Consider the following 18,851-nt stretch of genomic DNA (forward strand, 5'->3'; position numbering starts at 1 on the left):
CTTCTCCTCCTCCTCCTCCTCCTCCTCCTCCTCCTCCTCCTCCTCCAAAACAGCCCTCTTCCCCCGGGGGGCCCTAGGGCAACTATCCACGGCAGCGGAAAGACTTGCCCCCCCCCCAAAGGCAGAGAGTGCTAAGATTCACCGGATTAAATCAAGCTGACTTTGGGCATAGGACTGGTCAACATTTGAACAATGAAAACGGATGCTCGACTAGAAGAACTACTAATTGAATTCAACAATACGCATTGGGATATCATTGGATTATATGAAACAACGAAAAAATAAAAATTTGTATTTTACATCCCGATTCAGGCAGATTCAGCCCTCCATCCTTCTGAGGTCGGTAAAATGAGGACCCAGATTGTTGGGGGCCAGAGGCTGACTCTGTAAGTCGCTTAGAGAGGGCTGTGAAGCACTGTGAAACGGTGTTGTGATTCCGGCTAATGAAACATTCCAAAGAACTTCCAGGCATTTATTTTCCTAAAAGTCTTTTATTGTAACAAAATGTTGGCACAGGCACAACGGAGGGATGCTAGGATCTAAGTTCTCTTCCTCTGAGCAGTTAAATTATCAGCATGTTCCCTCCCTAAATTAGCCGTCTTATCTCACACTATCCAATTAGTGTGAAGGTCAAAGGTTTTCTTCCTCTTTCTTTCCCGGGCTTTACCCCCAACCCCCCTTCTGCTCTGTATTAACCCCATAATTACCAGACAATTCTGCATATTGTCAAAAGCAAGAATAGACAATATTTGCAGCATTGACAAACGGTACATAAGTCTAAGTGCTATTACTATTGCTGATAAACTTAGTAAGAAAGGAAAACACACACAAAAGAACAAGCCACAAATCCAGCAGTGGCCACAGTGAAAGCTGCACCTTTGGTGTCGAGCAGGTGATCCTAAACTGATCCAGGAGGAGAGATTTGAGAATCTGATCAAAGCAAATGCTCACCTTCTCTTCTGAGCACTGATACATTTCCAGAGCAGCTTCTACCAGGAGCGGATCAAAGCCCTTCTCGCAGAGTTGCCCCCGGACAACCAGGTATTCCAGAATCTACAGGGAGAATCCAGAGAGAAATGAGCCGGGACATTTGTTCTGCGAGTCTAATGTCATCTTTTCTAGAGTTCAACTGCCTGAACTGACCACGATCTTCTCACCTGATTCTACCAATAGCTGTGAACTATTTCGGAAAAAGGCTACGATTTTGCTTGTACCATTCACACATTTCATTTTCAATGCTATTCTGATTCCCACTTATCTACAGGTAGTCCTTGACTTGCAACAGTGCGTTTAGTGACTGTTCAAAGTCACTAAAATGTGAGTTATAACCGTTTTTCAGTGATGACCTTTGCAGCATCCCTGGGGTCACGTGATTAGAATTCAGATGCTTGGCAACTGGTTCATATCTTTGATGACCGTTGTTGTATCCCGGGGTCATGTGACCCCCTTTTGCGACCTTTTCACAAGGAAACTCAATGAGGGAAGCCAGAGTCACTTAACAACTGGGTTGCTAACTTAGCTGCAGTGGTTCAGTTAACAACTTTGGCAAGAAAGGTTGTAAAATGGAGTTAAACTCACTTAACAAATGACTTGCTTAACAACACAAATGTTGGGCTCAATTCTGGTCATAAGTTGAGGACTACCTGTAGAATATGAACATGGGGCAGTATCCATCTTTCGATCGAAACAATCATCAGGCGTGGCCAGTTCCAAAAATATTTAGCAGAATAAGAGAATGACAAAGTTGGAAGGGACCTTAGAGGTCTTCTAGTCCAACCCCCTGCTCAAGCAGACAACCCTATACCGTTTCAGACAAATGGTTGTCCAATCTCTTCTTGAAAACCTCCACTGTTGGGAGCACCCACAATTTCTGGAGGCAGGTTGTTCCACTGGTTAATTGTTCTCACTGTCAGGAAGTTCCTCCTTAATTCCAGGTTGCTTCTCTCCTTGGTTAGTTTCCATCCTTTGCTTCTTGTCCTTTTTTTTTTGTTTCGTGGGTAACAAAATGGGGCCAAGCCAGTTTGGTTTTAATGGTCAAGATAATGAACTAGAAACCCAGAGACAGTGAATTCGTCCTGCCTTAGCCATGAAAGCTGGCTGGAGAATTTTGGGTCAGTCACCAAGGGACAGCGTGTTCTAGTCCTGCCTTAACCACGAAAACTGGTTGTGTGACTTTGGGCCAAACAACGAGAGATGGTGAGTTCTAGTCCCACCTTAGGCATGAAAGCTGGCTGGGTGACTTTGGGCCAGTCACCAGGAGACAAGGAGTTCTAGTCTTGCCATAGACACGAAAGCCAGCTGGATGACACCTCTCTCGGCTCAGATCATCTCTCAAGGTGGTTATGGTAAGGGAAAATAGGAGATATTAGCTATGTTCACCGCCTTGAATTATTTTATAAAAATAGTAAGGGTGGGATTTAAATTAGACCAGTAGGTAAGTAAGTGAGATTCTCCCAGGTGTCCACTCTCTCCATCAAAGCACCGTAAATTCTCGACCCACTGTCAGCCTTTTCTATGCTGTAACACGAGACACAATCCTGCAAATACCAGGGGGGGGGGTTTGATGCCAAAATGGCAAGGAACAAACTGGGGTGTCACCTCTGAGCACTCAAACCACAGCCAATATTGACTTGGATGTCCCTTGCTCCCTTTCCCAGATGTATGGACGAGATCTTCCTCTGTCTTACCTGGTCTATGCTCTGCCCCTTCCTCTTCATCGCTCTTAAGACATCTTCGTAAGAGTAGCCCATGCCCACGACGATTTCAAGATACTCTCGTTCGCTGGAGGACAGGGCCTGCAGCACCTCCCCATAGGCAAAGTTGCCGGGCCCTTTTGCACAGCTGCTGGTGGTCTTGGGCACTTGGGAGGCCGGGAAAGTTTGGTGAGTTACCTAACAAAAGGGAAAGAATGGGAATTTCTTGAGGAGAAAGGCAGAACACTGGCACCGCTCCTAACTCAAAGTGGAAGCCTTCATCCAGGCACTTTTATCTATCTTATCTTATCATCTTATCTACATACCTATTTATCTCATCTACGTGTCTACTACCTACCTATATCTTCTATTTATCTCTTCTGCCTCCATCTATCTATCCAAACTATCTCTTCAATATCCATCCATCCTATCTGTCTATCTATCATCTAACTATCTACTTATATTTTATCTTTTTTGTCATCTCTTATCTATCTACCTCTCTCTTCTAACTATAGCTACCTCTTCAGCTCTTCTAGTTGCATCTATCTATTCATCCACCCATCTATGTAGGAGAAGATCAGGCCAAGCCCGAGGAAGAGGTCAAACACGTCATCAGTCTCGCGTCCCTTCGCGCCCACAAGAGATCTAAGTCCAGCCCACCTTGAATTCTACTATCTCTACCTACCTACATCTGAATTTATCACATTTACCTGTCTACCTACCTATCTCTTTTATTTTCATCTGTTCTATCTCCATCCATCTATCCAAACTATCTCTTCAATATCCATCCATTCATCCTGTCTGTCTATCTATCATCTAACTATCTACTTATATTTTATCTTTTTTGTCATCTCTTATCTATCTACCTCTTTCTTCTAACTATAGCTACCTCTTCTGTCTCTTCAGCTCTTCTAGTTGCATCTATCTATTCATCCACCCATCTATGTAGGAGGAGATCAGGCCATGACTGAGGAAGAGGTCAAACACGTCATCAGTCTCGTGTCCCTTCGCGCCCACAAGAGATCTAAGTCCAGCCCACCTTGAATTCTACTGACTATCTCTAAATACCTACATCTCAATTTATCTCATTTACCTGTCTACTCTCTACCTACCTATCTCTTCTATTTTTATCTGTTCTATCTCCATCTATCTATCCAAACTATCTCTTCAATATCCATCCATCCATCCATCATATTTGTCAATCTATCATCTAACTATCTACTTATATTTTATCTTTTTTGTCATCTCTTATCTATCTACCTCTCTCTTCTAACTATAGCTATCTCTTCTGTCTCTTCAGCTCTTCTAGTTGCATCTATCTATTCATCCACCCATCTATGTAGGAGGAGATCAGGCCAAACCTGAGGAAGAGGTCAAACACGCCATCAGTCTCGCGTCCCTTCGTGCCCACAAGAGATCTAAGTCCAGCCCACCTTGAATTCTGCTGACTCTTATCTGACACCAATTCGCATTGACCATTACTAGATCAGATTCTTGCAGACGAAGTTTGAAATAGTGCTTCTGAACTATACACTGCCCCCCCCCCGGTCTCTTGCGCCGGATGATCCATCTACTTATCTATTTATTGATCTATTACATTTTGGAACTGCTCATTTCTCTCACATGGAATGTAGTCCAAAAGAAGATAGAAGAACTTGGCTTGAGGTCCAGCCAGCTTGCCCACGTGGGGGGGGGGGAGAAAATGGCCATGAGCTCAAACTTGAAAAAGTAACAACCAGAAAACTGTTTACAGGCCTGAGGCTGAGCTTCGCAGAAAACCATTTGAAAGCGCTTGAGAGTTGGGCTTTGAAAAAAATAAAACTTCTACAAATGTAGAATGCACGCACACACACACACACAGTAATTTGGAAGCTGCTCTTCCCTCTGGGCCGTGAGCCCAGAAAGGTTGGAGAACTCTCGACTAGAAGACCTCCAAGATCCCTTCCAATTCTATTATTAATATCATCCTCTTGCCCCCAACAATCTGGGTCATTTTACCGACTTCGGATGGATGGAAGGCTGAGTCAACCTTGAGCCAGTCAGGATCGAACTGCTGGCATTCGGCAGAATTAGCCTGCAGTACCACATTCTAACCTGTACACCACCCCGGGCTCCTCACAGTCCCGAGCTTGCCCAAGTCTTCATATCAAAGCGCACTAGGCTAATAAGGCCAGAGACCTATGACACCAGAAAGCCAGTTTGGTGTAGTGGTTAAAGTTTGGCTTACAAACAAGAAGACTAAGTTCTAGTTCCATCTTAGGCATGAAAACCAGCAGGGTCATTCGCCTGGAGATGGTGAGTTCTAGTCCCGCCTTAGGCATGAAAGCTGTCTGGGCAACATTGGGTCAACCCTCTCTCTTGGCCCAATTCACCTCACAGGGATATTGTTTGGGGGGGGGGGTAATAAGACGACGAAGCTGTGTTGGATGTGTTCACTGCCTTGAGGTACCTATAAAGCAGTGTTTCTCAACCTTCACAATTTTACGGCATGTGGACTTCAACTCCCAGAATTCCACAGCCAGCAATGCTGGCTGTGGAATTCTGGGAGTTGAAGTCCACATGCCTTAAAATTGTCAAGGTTGAGAAACACTGCTATAAAGCTATCAAAGCGGGATAAAAATCTAATAAACACATGAAGCAAACACAAAGCGCCTTGTGTCTGGAATACAAGGGTTTTCCTGAAGCCAGAACTGCTGGCAGGAAGGTCCCCGGGACAGGCTGGGTTGACTTCACGCTATAAATCCCTTTCATGAACAAGGAAGAGAAAAGGAGAAAGCAGGAAGCTGACCGAGATTTTTCCAAAAAGCCTGGAGAACCGCCAGTGAAAAAGCCAACAAAAACAAGCCTCCACAAGGTAAAATCGCTAGACCAAATCCGGGGGACAAAATCCGACTTTTAAAGAAGCAGCGTCAACAACACCCACAGGAGCCGTAGGATTAAGACTTAATCCACGTCGGCAGAGCAAAGAGGATCTCTATAGGAAAATCCACTCTCCCTTCACTGCAGGGATTGGGACAACTCAACAATTACTACTTCCCCTGACCATATCTGGGCATAAATTTACACCAATGTTTCTCAGTCTTGACCACTTGAAACTCTGGACTTCAATTCCCAGAATTCCCCAGCCAGTCCACACAACTTCAGGTTGCCAGGATTGAAATGTGGGAAGTCAGCTCCCCAGAGAAGGAAATATTAAAAAGGCAGAAAAAATATATTTCCTCAAAAGGATTTTAAAAGCAGAAACCAACCCTGCCCCCAAGTCTCTGTGCCAAGCAGAAGCCAGCTCTGTACAAATGCAGATGTAAACCATCAGAAAGGCCCCAGCTAGGAGATCAAGAAGACAAAGACCTAAAAATCTGCATACTCCATCCAAACTCTAGGTCGATTAACCCACCACCACCAAGAATACCAGAAAGGCCCACCGAAACTCAGGTCAGAATACGTGACCCAGGAAATACAAAGCCTAAAACAGGAACAGGAAACTATTCCAAACAAAAGGCTTCAGTGGGTATAAAAACCTACTTCCCACATGTGCTCAGTCCCTTCTTTTCTCTCCTGTTTCCTGCCAGAACCATCTTTTGGTCTGGCTCTTCAATAAACTGCCACCTTCTTCCCAAAGCAGTCGCCATCTTGTTTATTTATCCCCGGCTTGGATGAACCGGGATGAAGACTTCTCTTTCAACAGAAAAATACTAAAACTTGTGAAAGGGGGGGGGAATACAGCCCCCCTCTTCTCATCAAAGCTTGCGCTCTACCCCCCAAAGTGCAGTGCTCACCGCTGTGCTTGTAGTGAGGACCGGAATGTCTTCTGTACATGCTACGGAGGTGGGCTGGGAAGGACCTCTGGAACCGGAGGATAATGTTCGAGGGTCCAGGCCAGGGTCCGCACCGAAGGTAGAAACCCCGATCACGTGATGTCCATTCAGTTCATTGGCTTTGTCCGGTAAAGAGCCGAGGAGAGTGCCGTTGTGTGTACGGTAGGCGTTTGCCAGCCTTCCCGTCTGCAGGTCACTCTCATCCAGATCCAGCTTTGGAAAGGAGAGGGATTTGATGTTGCTCACCGACGTCACGGGCGAGAGGGACCCTTTGGACGACAGAGACATCTTCTCGTGCCCGCCCAGCTGAGGCAAGGCCACGAGGCCGTTGGGTTTGTGCAGGGGCTTGAGGTCCAAAGTCACCCTTTCCAGAGAGGCCAAGACCTCCTGGTCTTGCAAAACCGACTGAGATGCCCCTTTGGGCAAGCTGTGGTCGAGCAGCTGGGCGACGAGGGGCCCCGTGGCGTCGACGTGGATCTGAAGGATGTTCTTCAGCTCTTCCCTATCATCTAAGGTCTTCAACTCCAGCTTGTCAAAAGGGTCTTCTTCACACTCAAAGTCTGCCGGGTTGAAGTCGGCCTTGGTGTGAGGGGGGCTCAAGACTTTCTGCTTCAGAGCGCTGCTGTTGGCTGGGGTGGGAGTAAGGATGGAGTTGTGATGCATGCCGGCCAGGATGGGGTTGATGGGGAGGGGCAGGGCAGCCCCTGGACCACGACCCTCGGAGAGCTGCTCCTCCGAGGCCCCCTTCACGTTGGCTAGGGCCTCCTTTGCTTTCCGCTCGGATTCTTCCTGGACGGCTTGTATTCTTTTAATGTTCTCAGCCCACTCGATGGTTTTCTTTTCCAGTGAGAAGTCATACTGAAAAGAGAGAAAGGAATCAGGGTAACCGGCTGGAGAACCAACGGAAGAGAAGATTCGTAGCTCAGGGTTGAAGTGTGGGGTCGTTCGGTGCTTTCTGAATTTGGTTTCTTGGCAGAAGTTTCATGACCCAGCTAGGTAACATCATCAGTGCTAGAAGGGAGAGGGGATTGAGAAATGAAGGAGTGGTGGTGCAGGAGGAAGGAGGAGGAAGTAAAGGGAGAAGGAGGAGGAGAAAAAGGAGAGAGAGGGAGCAGGAATAAAGAGAAAGGGAGGAGGAAAAAGAGAGAGAGGGAGGAGGGGGGAAATAGAGAGAGGGAGGAGGAAGAAGACCGCGGGGTCCTTGACGCTCTCTGAGCTTGGTAGTTTTCTTGCAGATGTTTCATGACCCAGCTGGGTAACATCATCAGTGCTAGAAGGGAGTGGGGATTAAGAAATGAAGGAATGGTGGTGCTGGAGGAAGGAGGAGGAAGTAGAGGAGGAGGAGGTAAAGAGAGAGGAGTAGGAAAAGGAAAGGGAGGGAGGAGGAAAGAGAGAGGGAGGAGGAGGAAAAGGAGAGGGAGGAGGAGGAGGAAAAGGAGAGGGAGGGAGGGAGGAGGAGGAGGAGGAAAAGGAGAGGGAGGGAGATAGGGAGGAGGAAAAGGAGAGGGAGGGAGGAGGAAAGAGAGGGAGGAGGAAAGAGAGGGAGGAGGAGGAAAGGGGAGGGAGGGAAGAGGAAAGAGAGAGGGAGGAGGAGGAAAAGGAGAGGGAGGGAGGGGGGAGGAAAGAGGGAGGGAGGAGGAGGAAAGAGAGAGGGAGGAGTAGGAAAAGGAGAGGGAGGGAGGAGGAAGAGGGAGGAGGAGGAAAAGGAGGGAGGAAGGGAGGAGGAAAGAGGGAGGAGGAGGAAAAGGAGAGGGAGGGTGGAGAAAAGAGAGAGGGAGGAGGAGGAAAAGGAGAGGAGGGGGAGAAAATAAAGGAGAGAGGGAGGAGGAGGACTGTGGGGTCCTTGGTGCTCTCTTGGTGGTTTTCTTGCAGATGTTTCATGACCCAGCTAGGTAACATCATCAGTGCTAGAAGGAAGGGGGGATATTGCAGAATGAAGGAGTGGTGGTGGTAGAGGAGAGGGGAGCAGGAAGAGGTGGAAGAGGAGGGAGAGGGAGAGGGGGGAGGAGAGGGGAGGGGAGGAAAAAGAGGAGGAGGACTGTGGGACCCTTGGTGCTCTCTGAGCATGGTTGTTTTCTTGCAGACATTTCATTGTCAAACTGGATAACATCATCAGCATTAGAAAGGAGTGGGGTTTGCTCTCATTTTTATATACTAGTATATAAAATAAGAGCCAACTCCACTCCCTTCTAGCATCAACGATGTTACCTAGTTTGGATGATGAAACGTCTGCAAGAAAACCACCAAGCTCAGAGAGCACCGAGGACCTTGCATTGGAAAACTCCGAGAGCGAAGATATTTCCTCCAAAGGAAAAGCACCTATTGAAAAAGGCACCATCAGATCCTTTTGGGTAGTTTATTGAGAACTAGATAAGGAGCCCTTATTAAGATAACTTTTGCAAAGACCAAGTATGAACTCAAAACACCCTGGCTGTGAGGACACCTCAGATCATTTGCCTGCCAATCTAACATCTTCGAAAGAAAGAGGACCTCTGCCTTTTACTGCAACTTCTACAGACCTTCTCCCTGATGACTAACAAATATATACAGACAACTTGGGCTGCAGATCCGCTGTTTGTTCTTTGGCTTCTACAAACAACACGGCAGAGATGCAAACAAAACAAACAGATATATTTTAAGGAAACAGAAGGAATCGACCCAATGAGGTCAACAAGAGAAGGGCTTTAGACTGAAATGAGTTTAATTAGAGACGTAAGTTAGAAACTAGCGATCTTTAATTGGACTATTTTTTTCCTAATTGTGATTCGGCAGATTAAACAGGTGGAAGCACCATCTTAAAAAAATGTTCAGAATGTAGGACTCACCTGGGCTTCGCTTATCAATTGTAGAGATTCTGGCAAATAGAAACCAATGGGCAAGCCAACTTTGGCGGGTCTTCTGAACTTTTCTCCTATCTTAAATGGAACATCATCAAGGTAGCTGACCAGCCCTGAAAGGAAGAAGACAGACAGTGATTTAGCACAGGGCTTTTCAACCTTTTCACCCATTGTAACACTTTTAGGATATGACAACATCCGAGTACCACCAGTCGCCTAGCAAGGTGTCACGAACTTGATGACAAAAAAAAAAAAGCAAAAAAGTGATGAAGTACAGGTAGTCCTCGACTTACAACAGTTCACTTAGTGACTGTCCGAAATTACAATGGCACTGAAAAAAATGCCCCCCAAGCCACAGCCGAGCAAGATACCTGCCTGCACTCTTCCTCCTGTCCGAGATTTTCATTGTTGTGAGCATTTCTGTTGAGGATTGGCAGCGGGGGTGGGTGGGGTGGTGTTTGGTTTTTATTCCCCCCCCCCGTCTGCTGGGTGGTTGCAGCAGGTTTTGGTCACTTCACATGACCCTGGGACACTGTGACCGTCATAAATATGAATCAGTTGCCAAGCATCTGAATGTAAATCACAAGACCCTGGAGATGCCGCAACATTCCAGCTGATTGGCGCTTCTTCAGGGCTCAGCAGAAGCACCAGGATCAGCGCTGAGCTCCAGCTGGAGCCTGACGCTGATCCTGGCGCTTCCACTGAGCCCTGACAGCCCTGCAGCACCAGCCATCTCTCATTCAGGTTTGTGCAGTGCTGCCACCGGTTCAGCTCATTCCACTCCCCCGCTACCACTTTTCTAGGATGGTCGCATACCACCTGCCAGGTGCCAATGTACCACAGGTGGTACCCGTACCACTGGTTGAAAAATCTTGATTTAGCAGATATTGATCAACATAGATCTTCTACTTATCCAGTTTGCTCAGTGTAGTGTAATGGTTAAAACTAGAGCTGAAAGCTTAAGAGCCAGTTTAGTGTCTGGTGAAGGTATCAGGCTACAAACGGGGAGACTGTGAGTTCCAGGCTCACCTGAAGCACAAACCTAGCTAGACGACCTGGAGCCCATCCCTCTCTCAGCCTTAAGGAGGAAGCAAGGACAAAACACTGCGGAAACCCTGGCAAAAAAAGCTGCAGGGACGTGTCCAGGCAATTGCTAGGAGCCAACCCTGACTGAACAGAAAAGAATGACAGAGTTGGAAGGGACTTTGGAGGTCTTCTAGTCCAACCCCTTGCTCAAGCAGGAGACCCTGTACCAGGGGTAGGCAATCTTGGCTCTTTTATGACTCGTGGACTTCAAACTTCAACTCCCAGAATTCCTGAGCCAGCATGGCTCAGCTTGGAAACCTCTCCCGTTTCCCTCAGCATGGCTGGCTCAGGAATTCTGGGAGTTGAAGTCCACGAGTCATAAAAGAGCCAAGGTTGCCTACTCCTGCTGTATACCATTTCAGACAAGTGGCTGTCTCATCTTGAAAACCTCCAGTGATGGAGCATCCACAACCTCTGAAGGCAAACAGTCCCGCCGATTGATTGTTCTCTTACTGTCAGGAAATTTCTCCATAATTCCAGGTTGCTTCTCTCCTTGGTTAATTTCCATCCGTTGCTTCTTGTTCTGCCTTCAGGTGCTTTGGAGAACAGCTTGACTCCCTCTTCTTTGAGGCAGCCCCTCAAATATTCGAAGGCTGCTATCCTGTCAAGCCTAATCCTTCTTTTCAGCAAACCCTTCCTCATACGTTTTAGCCTCCAGTCCCCTAATCATCTGTTGTTTTTCTGTGCGTTCTTTCGAGGGTCTCAACATATTGTGGTGACCAAAACTGGAGGCAGTAATCCAAGTGTGGATTTACTAAGGAATTATAGAGTGGTGCTAACACTTCATGTGCTCTTGAGTCTACCTCTGTTAAAACTAGGCACCAAACAACAACTGCAACAAAAACCACTGCTCCGAGTCGGTCCAACCTGTTATCTAACTCAGTCTTCCAAGTGTGCTGGGATTGCAACTTCTAGAGTTCTTAGCTATGTTAGGAAAAGCTGGCGTTGTCCAACACTTCTATTCCTTTTGAGAACACAAGTTCCCAACCAATGTCTATTACTAAAGATAAGAAATAGAGAGTTTTACACAACCAAGAGGTCCACGCGGGGCACAGCGGTTGTGCAATTTTCTATTCTGGAGATTGGCCTTCCACAAGAGAGCAATTCTCTGAAACTGTTCCACCACAATGATCCAACACGGTCTTCTTAAACTGAGTGCCTTGGTCAAATACAGGCAGTCCTCGACTTACAAACATAACCGAGTCTGGAATTATGACTGCAGTCATTAATTGGGTCAGCACAGGGTGTATGGCCATCATAATTTTTAAATTGGGTTGTGTTTTTTTGGTGGGGGGGTCTATCATAACTTAAAATGGTCAGTAAACGACCAGTCACAAGCTAAGGACACACTTTGCATCACTTCAGTACATTTTAAGCAAGACTTTAGATGTGAGAGGACCTCCTGTTGTTTATTAGCACCCCAAAAATGTACAACCAAGATCAGGTGCAAAATAAGAAAACATTGTCACTTTTTTCTCTGAACACACAACAGGCACACATTCAAAAATGAAATTCTGATGCCCGCTCTCAAGAGACGCTGTATAGCAGGGGGTCTTCAAACGTGGTCCTTTTCTGACTTGTGGATTTCAAGTCCCAGAATTCCTCAGCCAGCCACACGTGCCTGGCTGAGGAATTCTGGGAGTTGAAGTCCACAAGTCAGAAAAGGGCCACGTTTGAAGACCCCTGCTGTATAGTAAGTGTACAATGGTAAAAATTATTAAACTGCCTGCTTCCAGGCATACGCTGAGTCAATACGGAAAGATGTTTTGCATTTCTGTCTCAAAAACACGTTTCCAATCTGTGTAGCTTGGCACAAATAATATATTCAGCAACTCAGTTTAAAAAAAAAATCAGCTGTGGCTGTTGTTAGTTGCAAAGCCGTGCCCGACCCATCGCGACCCCATGGACAACATTCCTCCAGGCCTTCCTGTCCTCTACCATCTTCTGGAGTCCATTGAAGTTCACGCCTCCTGCTTCACGGACTCCATCCAGCCACCTCATTCTCTGTCATCCCATTCTTCTCTTGCCCTCCATCTTTCCCAGCATTAGGCTCTTCTCCAGTGAGTCCTTCCTTCTCATTAGGTGGCCAAAGTACTTGAGTTTCAACTTCAGGATCTGGCCTTCTAAAGAGCAGTTGGGATTGATCTTCTCTAGGACTGACCAGTTTGATCGCCTTGCAGTCCAGGGGACTCGCAGGAGTCTTCTCCAGCACCAGAGTTCAAAGGCCTCCATTCTTTGGCGCTCAGCCTTTCTTAGGGTCCAACTTTCACAGCCATACATTGCAACTGGGAAGGGGCGTTGTCTTACCTGAACGCCTTTTCTCAGCAGGATGATGTAGAGTCCAAATGGATGGGTTCTATGACGGCCTTCCTGCCTGGCAGACTGGGTAAAAACTTCGGCCACACCCCTTCCTTTGGGCGTGACCCCAGTTTTGACTTAGGCGAGAAACTTTGTTGGAATTAACCTTGCAGCTCTTTATTATATCTTTATTATAACCCTGCCTAGACCTATCCTCTGGGTGGGCTTGGACTCTACATCATCCTGCTGAGAAAAGGCGTTCAGGTAAGACAACGCCCCTTCTCCAGCAGGATGACTGTAGAGTCCAAATGGATGGGACATACCAAAGCCCTCATGTACCCCTGGGAGGGAATGTCTAGGCTACCGAACTCTGAGCAGATACGACCTGTTGAAGAACTCTTCTGCCAAAAGCCGCGTCTGCTGCTGCTAGGGAGTCTAAACGGTAATGTCGAATGAAAACCGAAGGTGAGGACCAGGTTGCGGCCCTGCAAATCTCTTCCACCGGAGCTTGCGTTAGCCACGCCGCAGATGTAGCTGCGCTCCGAGTTGAGTGAGCAGTCACCTGAGTGGGTGCTGGCAAATCCTGTGAGACGTAGGCCTGCGCTATGCAGGCTCTGATCCACCTGCCTATGGTGGAAGGAGATACCTTCTTTCCCATAGTTGCTGGTTGAAAGGACACAAATAATGCTTCAGTCTTTCGGAAAGCCGAGGTGCGTTTCACGTAGAAACACAGCGCTCTCCGCACGTCCAGCTTGTGCCATCTGTGTTCTAGTCTATGTTTGGGTCTTGGACAGAAATCAGGAAGCGAAAGTTCCTGAGATCTGTGAAAGATGCTATTTACCTTCGGAATGAAGGTCGGGTCTGGTCTAAGAACGACCCTGTCTTTGAAAAAGGTACACAGATCCTTCCTTACTGACAGTGCTGCTAGTTCTGAGATTCTTCTTGCTGAAGTAATTGCCACAAGGAAAGCTACCTTCAGTGATAGGTGATGGAGTGAGCATGTTTCAAGAGGTTCGAAGGGTGCTGATGTCAAGGCTAGAAGGACCTTAGGCAGGTTCCAGGACGGGTACCTGTGTATGACTGGGGGCTTTGTGTTAGATGCCCCTTTTAAAAAGGCGTTAATAGCTGGATGCTGTGCTAGGGAAGTTAAGTTGTCGCAGGAGAGTACAGTTGAGAGGGCCGATATCTGTCTGCGGATAGTATTGACTGACAGGCCCTTATTAAGACCCTCCAGTAGGTAATCTAGGATATTGGGAATAGATACTGCGGTCGGGTCTAGGTGAAGCGAAGCGCACCACCTACAAAATCCCTTCCACGTAGCGTCATAAATCCTATTAGTGGACGCTCTTCGTGATGCCTGTATGATCGATATCACCCCTGCAGAATAAGATTGTTTAGTTAAGCTTTGCCGCTCAAATGCCAAGCGGCTAGTTGTAGCCACTGGGGATCTGGGTGTACAAGCTTGCCCTGACTGAGTTTTACCTTGTCCGGGGGGATCCTCCACGGAGGTGATATCGAAAGGTCCACGAGGTCGGCAAACCACGGGCGCCGTGGCCAGTGAGGGGCAATGCAGACCATTTCTGCGCCCTCCAGGATCATCTTGCGTATGGTTGCCGGTATTAATGGCAGTGGTGGGAAGGCGTACAGGAGTTGCGCCGGCCACCGGCACCTGAGAGCATCCGTTCCCTCCGATCCCGGGGACGGGAATCTGGAGAAGAACCTGGGGAGCTGTGTGTTCTTGTGGTTGGCAAATAGATCTAGGTGCGGTTGTCCGAACCTCCGGGAGATCTCCTCGAAGAGAGCCGGGTCCAGACGCCATTCCGACTGGTCCACCTTGGCTCTGCTCAGGGAGTCTGCCTGGGTGTTTGTCTCCCCTGAGATGTGTTCCGCTCTGATGGAACTCACATTGGCTTCTGCCCACCGAGCCAGAGCCAATGCTTCCTTCATTAGTTCCACTGATTTCGTTCCTCCCTCCTTGTTTACATGCGCCTTGGCTGCTACATTGTCTGTAAGCACGAGGACGTGCCTCCTCGTTACTAGGTGTGAGAAATGACGGAGGGCCAGGTGTATGGCCCGGAGCTCTAGCCAGTTGATGCTGTGTGACAGGTCCTTCTGACCCCACTGGCCCTGTGCTATCTGGGTCCCCAGATGGGCTCCCCATCCGAACAGGCTCGCATCTGTCGTGAGCGTGACCCTGTTCGGTTCCCTGAATATGCTCCCCTTGAGTGTCATGGGGGATAGCCACCATTTTAGTGATTTCATCACCTGTGCTGGTACCGGCACTCTCCTGCTGGAGGTGCTGAGGTTCCTCCTCTGGTAGGGTAGGAGGAACCACTGCAACTCCCTCGAGTGGAGCCTTGCCCATGGGATGATGCCCATGCAAGATATCATCTTCCCCAGGAGCTTCGAGAGTTGTAGCAAGGGCACTCTCCTGATCTTTTGAATTTGGTGGATTAGCTTGGATATGCTGATCAGTCGCTCCTGGGAAAGGAATACCCTGCACTGTGACGTGTCTATCACCGCGCCCAGGTGTTGCAGTCTCCTTGAGGGAATGAGGTGGCTCTTGTTTAGATTGACCGAGAATCCGTGCCCCTGTAGGGTTCGGATCGTGGTCTTGAGATCTGCCCTTGCTTGTTCCTGAGATCTGGACTGAATCAAGATGTCGTCCAGATAAAACTGTACGCGAACCGGCATCAGCCTGAGATGGGCTGCTATTACAGCTAGGATTTTGGTAAATACCCTTGGTGCTGAAGATAGTCCGAAGGGTAAGGCCCTGTATTGGTAATGCCGGCCCGCGTAGGTAAATCTGAGGAATTTCCGGTAGCTGGGATGGATGGGAATGTGTAGGTACGCCTCTGTGAGATCTATTGAGGATAATAGATCGTCTTCCTGACGCTGGCTAGGATGGACTTCAATGAGTGCATCTTGAACTTCCTGTACTTTATGAAATGATTCAGGCCCTTCAGGTCCAATATTGCTCTCCACCCTCCTGATGTCTTTGGAATAACGAAGAGGATGGAATAAAATCCTCTTCCCTCCTCTTCCTTTGGTACCCTCTCTATGGCTTGAATTGACAGGAGGTGAGCTATGGCCGAAGTTATCAGCCTCGTCTTGTGTACCTTTCTGGAGATGGGGCATCTGATGAACCGGCTTGGTGGGGGAGAACAAAAGTCTAAGGTCAGGCCATGCCTGATCGTTTCCAAGACCCAGGCGTCGGTGGTGGTCTGCTCCCAGACCTCGATGAAGTTTCCTAACCGACCCCCGATGGGAGTGTCCTGTTTGGCGTCACTTGGTACGCTTAAAGGATCTGCCTCCCGCTCCCCTATATGGGCGTCTGGACTGGAACTGGCCTCTGGCTCCCGGGCTTTGGCGATCCTGGGTTCGATCCTGTCTCGGATAGAAGGATCGTGAGCCTCTGGGCCAGTCCCAGGATTGCCCTGATCGAAAGGGCTGTCTCCATTCCCAGGGGCTTCCTGGGCGGGAGCCCTGTCTCCGGAAGTCCTGACTGCCTCTCCTGTCTAACTTCTTTGATGGATGCACTAGGATTTTTTTCTTGTCTCTGCCTTCGCTGACGTGTGGGTCCAGAATGGAACCAAACAGGGCTTCTCCACTGTATTTGGACGTCGAAAGACGCCATTTGGACCTCAGGTCTGTCTTCCAATTTTTGAGCCACAGTAGCCTTCGCGAGGCCACTGTGGCCGCAATGGACCTTGCCGCATACTTTGTTGCGTACAGTGAAGCGTCAGACACGAATTGAGAGGCCGCGAGGAGCTTGGCCAATGTTTGGTGTACTCTGACCTGGTCTGGAGGCACCGTGCCTTGCAGTTCCCTCAGCCACATGATACTGGCCCTCGCGAAGAATGATGATGAAGTGGCTGCTCTGGCCGCCCAGGCTGCGGCCATATGGGAACGCCGGAGGGAGTGTTCAAATTTCTTCTCCTCAGGTCTCAAGACCTCCGCCATGTCTCCTGGAATCGCGGAGGTAGAAAATAATGAGATCAAGGGGTTATCTACAGTGGGAACCTCTAACATGTTAGAGAAGGAGGGAGATAGGTTGAAAAGCTTTCTTTCCGCGCTGTTAGGGTTAAAGAGGCCAGAGCTTGTCGCCTGCTCAGGTGCGGTCTCCTCGTCCTCCGAGAGGGGCATGTCTGACATGTCCAGGTCTACTGAGTCACCCTCTCCCAATTGAGAGGAAGTTTCAGAGATGCTGGTAGGGGGCGGCCTAGCCCGTCCCTTACGGGGTGTGTGAAAGGCCACTTGCCCCTTAGAAGCCATGAACTGGGAGAATGCATCCTGCATGAATGCATGAAATTGTGCCGACCATATGTTCTCCTGCGCCTTGTCGTTGTGGTGAGGCGCTGGAGTGTGGTCGGGTGAAGAAGCTGGTGAGGAGGGATTGGAGGAATCTAACTGTTCAGTTTCCCCAGGAGGAGACCAAGTCTTGAGCACTTCCTCGGCAGTAGGTTCTGTGCTGGGTGCCACCCCTGGGACAGGGGAAACCAAATTTGTCCCATTGACATTGGTTCTCTGTGCTCTGCTAATTTGCCTTTCTAAAGCCAAATGTCTCCTCAAAGCCTCTCGCTCAGCCGTTTTGGACTGTCCCTTCTGAGAAAGGTGCTTTGTTTTAGCTTTCTTCTTCCCCCCCACCTCTGATTCAGAAGATCTGCGTTTTTGTTGTTGCTGTGGGGGGGACAATTGAGGGACCTGTGTGACTGAATACGAGACATTGTCTGCCATTGTGCCAGACACCCCGAGTAGGCAATGCCTGGAAAGGGGGAATGAGATACGCAGATCAGATGCAGATGCTTGGGGCTGTGCCCTCTTCTGCCTATACAAACAATGGCCGGACAGACAGGAATCTTTGGACAGAAGATCCTGCAAGGCAGTGACTAAAGGTCACTATAGGAACAGTTAGGAAAAGAAAAAATATTCCTCCTCACCTCCTCACCTAGTCCAGACAAAAGTACAGTTTATATCTCTCTCTCCCCCGGTCTGTGGCTGTGGTAGCAGACCACGCTCAGAACTGATAGAGGTTCTAATCTTTTATTCCTCTTCCTTCCTCTTGCCCAAGTGTCTTAATGTAAAGGAAAAAAGCGGCGGCTAAACTGCTTGTTTAAAATGGCGAATGGGAGGAAGCCCCGCCTCCCAATAGTAGCCGGATGAGCCACGAGGCTCCAACAATGGCGGGTCTTTAATAGCCAGCAATAGGGTAATTAACCGGCTTGAATGGCTCTTTTGTCCTTAAGGGGGCTGTGCCTCTCCGCTGGGGGAGAAAAAACGGCGCTGAGGCTCTGCCGGTCGGTTTGGGCGCGCTGCGCTTCTCGCGCCGCTCAGCTGATCAGCGCTCTGTTTTCCCGCGCCGCTCAGCTGTTTGGCGCTGAACGGCGCCTCAGCTCCTCCGCCGGACCGAGTGGCCTCCGTGCCACTCAGCTGCCCGGCGGGTGGTCCGGGAAATGTCCCCGCGCCAAACAGCTGTTTGGCGGGATCCGCGGAAGATCCACTGACCGGCCCGAGCCCCCCTGGCTAACCGCCCTGGCGATCCTCTCACCACTCCGACGATCCTGGCTGGGAGGCGTCGGTGTTCTATTCCTCTGCCCGGGATCCCTGCCTGCTGCAAAAAGGGGAGGAAAAAAAAAAAAAACTGGAAGAGGATATTCTTTTCTTTGTGAAAACTCTTCTTTCCTAAGAGCTGCTTCTCGCACTTCTACCAGGCTTCGAGACTGAGTCAAAACTGGGGTCACGCCCAAAGGAAGGGGTGTGGCCGAAGTTTTTACCCAGTCTGCCAGGCAGGAAGGCCGTCATAGAACCCATCCATTTGGACTCTACAGCCATCCTGCTGGAGAAAACCCAGATCTACTGTGTGTCATACCCTCAAAAGTTCCATCTTTTCAAGTATTGTTGAACTGATTATATAATGTTATGTAAAATTATTAATTAATTAATTATTAATTAATAGAAATTTGGGCTCAATTGTGGTTGTCGAGTACTTTGTTGTTAGTTGCGAAGTCGTGTCCGACCCATTGCAACCCCATGGACAATGTTCCTCCAGGCCAGTGGTTCTCAACCTTTTTATACGGCGACCCCGGTATTAAGCAGGTGGCGCGCATGTGCGGCACTGCCCC

At 48.7% G+C, this 18,851-nt stretch overlaps 1 protein-coding gene across 4 annotated transcripts in view; it reads right to left on the reverse strand.

Moving 5' to 3' along the window:
* Positions 1-18,851, reverse strand: part of UBAP1 (ubiquitin associated protein 1) — a 44,880-nt gene that overhangs the window by 2,222 nt on the left and 23,807 nt on the right. For all 4 annotated transcript variants that reach the window (XM_039369745.1, XM_039369746.1, XM_039369744.1 and 1 more), the window contains exons 3-6: positions 9,334-9,458; positions 6,470-7,366; positions 2,688-2,891; positions 952-1,053 (exon numbers count right to left, since the gene is read on the reverse strand). In XM_039369745.1, the coding sequence (XP_039225679.1) occupies positions 952-1,053; positions 2,688-2,891; positions 6,470-7,366; positions 9,334-9,458 (1,328 nt within the window). The remainder of the gene's footprint in view (positions 1-951; positions 1,054-2,687; positions 2,892-6,469; positions 7,367-9,333; positions 9,459-18,851) is intronic.

This window comes from Crotalus tigris, unplaced genomic scaffold (assembly GCF_016545835.1).
Source record: "Crotalus tigris isolate CLP2741 ecotype Arizona unplaced genomic scaffold, ASM1654583v1 scf7180000021214.215828, whole genome shotgun sequence".
NCBI classification, from domain to species: domain Eukaryota; kingdom Metazoa; phylum Chordata; class Lepidosauria; order Squamata; family Viperidae; genus Crotalus; species Crotalus tigris.